Source organism: Arachis ipaensis, chromosome B01 (assembly GCF_000816755.2).
Source record: "Arachis ipaensis cultivar K30076 chromosome B01, Araip1.1, whole genome shotgun sequence".
Taxonomy (NCBI): Eukaryota; Viridiplantae; Streptophyta; class Magnoliopsida; order Fabales; family Fabaceae; genus Arachis; species Arachis ipaensis.
Window position 1 is genome coordinate 20,996,258 of NC_029785.2, and position 2,438 is coordinate 20,998,695.

Consider the following 2,438-nt stretch of genomic DNA (forward strand, 5'->3'; position numbering starts at 1 on the left):
GGCACTTTTACCGTACTGGGAACCCATGGGCTCGGGGTTCTCATTCCGTATATATCTCTTGTTTTTCAGATACAGGTCCAGGTGCTCAGAAGTGAGCTGTGGTTCGTCTGAGAGACGGCGGAGATATTTATTTTCTCTACTTTGTGTTTTGCTTAGAATCTCTCCACCTTTGTTTTGAAAAGATTATATTATGTATTGAACTCTTTTGGAACTTGCCTATAGAGACTCTTATGTTTCCTTTGGGAGAGATTAGGATATACTGTTGTCATCTACTTTCATACTGTACCCTAGCCGGCCTAAACTTCGCGGGTCGCGACTAGTGGCTATTTACTTATGCTATAAATATCTATCTGTTATCTATCTCTTAATCTCCTTTATGCCTTGTCCATATATCGCGTTCGGCTTAGCAGTTTAACTTTTCGTTGTCGAAACGTGAGTGATACGTCTTCGCGATTTTATTTCTATTCTTTCAGGCTTCTCGATTAATACTCCTTTCGAAAATTACCTATATTTATATATTAAAAATCCACCTGAGAGTCGTACCACCGTAATATCATTGACTTATGACTCGAGCATAAGGATTTGAATATTAGGGTGTTACAAATTGGAATTGAAGCAGCAATTCCCACGGCAGCTCTATCGACGGGAACAGAATGCAACCGCAACGGTTTTGACCCTAATCGACGGCAGCGGTGACGGCGGAGCAGGACGGCGCAAGGACGGATCTCATTCTTCCCCTCCTTGTCGCATTTCTGCTTCTCTGTCTCCCATGCATCTTGTGCGTCTCATCGCTTCCCTTCATCTCAAGTGGAATAGTAGCGGCAACAGCCAGAGCACAGCGGTGGCGACTTCCTCAATGGCGACAGAACAGAACTCGACGTTCTCCCCAACAAGCCCTAGCAGCGGCAGCACATGGCTCGATGGCGACGGCTCCTTCTTCCGCATCTCCTTTCTCATGCTCGTTCTCTCTCTCGGACGCATCACTCTCTCTCCTCGAAGCTCCAGTCCTGCATCCACGGTGACAACAGTGATGACTCGTGATGATGACAGTGGCTCCACAGGCAGTGACTGGACTCGATGGGGATGACAGAACGACGACGGCAGCTGGGTGGTGACGTGACGGCGGTGGGCAGCGACGGCAACCGGCGCAGGGAGCGGCATAGCGCGGCGACCCTCCTTCCTCTCTTCTTCCTCTGTTCCCAGTCTCTGCTGCTCTCTCGGATCTCTCTATCTCTTTCCCCCTTTTTCTTTCTTTCTGAGTATTCTTCAGTTTGTGTGTGGTGTGTATATAGGATGAAAGGTTGCCGGTGGGTTAGTGAATGGTGAAGAAGAGGTGAGTGTGGCTCACTGAGGCATGAACAGGTGTGGGGGTTATGTATACGTGTATGTATTTTAAAAATTGGGGTCAGGATTAGTGAATTAGGAATTTAAGGTTTAGAATTAGAAATTTAGGGTTCGAGTAGAGTTTTAATTTAAAACCAAATTTAATAAATATAATTAATTTTAATAATACTATTTTATTTTTCAGATTACAAATCATTTTTATATAAACATAAATAATTTATTATTTATTTTCTAAAACTCTGTGGTCTTACACGTAAGGTTGTGGATCCGCTCACGTAAGTCCATGATGGATTGATGGTCTTTTGAGAAGTGGAAGTGGACCTATAATTAGAGAAGACGCTACTAGTGAATTCAAATAAAGAGTGCTAGCAAAGAAAAATCATTTTCTGATATGCAATTCTTATCCGACTCTCTAAGGATGTCAAGCTAAACCATATTCGATTCACTTGGTTAGATAATTCTTTCCCTTTCTTAACACTTTGTTGGTGGTATCGTTAGGTTTGAGCCTTCATTCACTATAAGAAAGAGTAAAGTATCGTTTTTGTCCCCAATATTTGGGGTAAGTCCTAAAGTTGTCCATAACGTTTCAATCGTCCTATTTAAGTCCCTAACGTTTCAAAACTGACTCAATGTTGTCCTGTCGTTAGGAATCCGTTAACAGAATTGACGTCGGGACAAAATTGAGACGATTTTGAAACGTTAGGGACTTAAATAGGACGAAAAAAGTGGGGGACAAAAATGATACATAGAAATAAATTTTAATTTTATCCTTCAATAATATCAATTTTTTACTATACATAGTATTCAATTATTTTTAAATCACATCTAAGTAAATTACACTTAATCATATTACTTTCATTTTAAATAAATTAATTTTTTTTATAATTTTACTCTTAAAGATTTTTAGTTATCATGAAATGTTTGTAGAATGACTAGTATATAAACTTGCAAAAAAGAAAAAAATAATATATATACAATAAAATATAAATTATACCTTTTGTCTCTAATGTATCAAAATTCTTTAAAATTATAAAAAAATAAATTTATTTAAAATGAAAGTAATGTAATTAAGTGTAATTTATTTAGATGTAATT

The 2,438-nt window shown here is 38.8% G+C and overlaps 1 protein-coding gene across 2 annotated transcripts in view; it reads left to right on the top strand.

Annotated features, from left to right (window-relative positions):
- Nucleotides 1–1,112, top strand: part of LOC110270168 — a 3,131-nt gene extending 2,019 nt beyond the window's left edge. The window contains exon 2 of one of the 2 annotated variants that reach the window (XM_021118903.1): nucleotides 604–1,112. In XM_021118903.1, the coding sequence (XP_020974562.1) occupies nucleotides 604–1,087 (484 nt within the window). In that variant the 3' untranslated portion in view covers nucleotides 1,088–1,112. The remainder of the gene's footprint in view (nucleotides 1–603) is intronic. The other variant, XM_021118912.1, reaches the window with a different exon arrangement.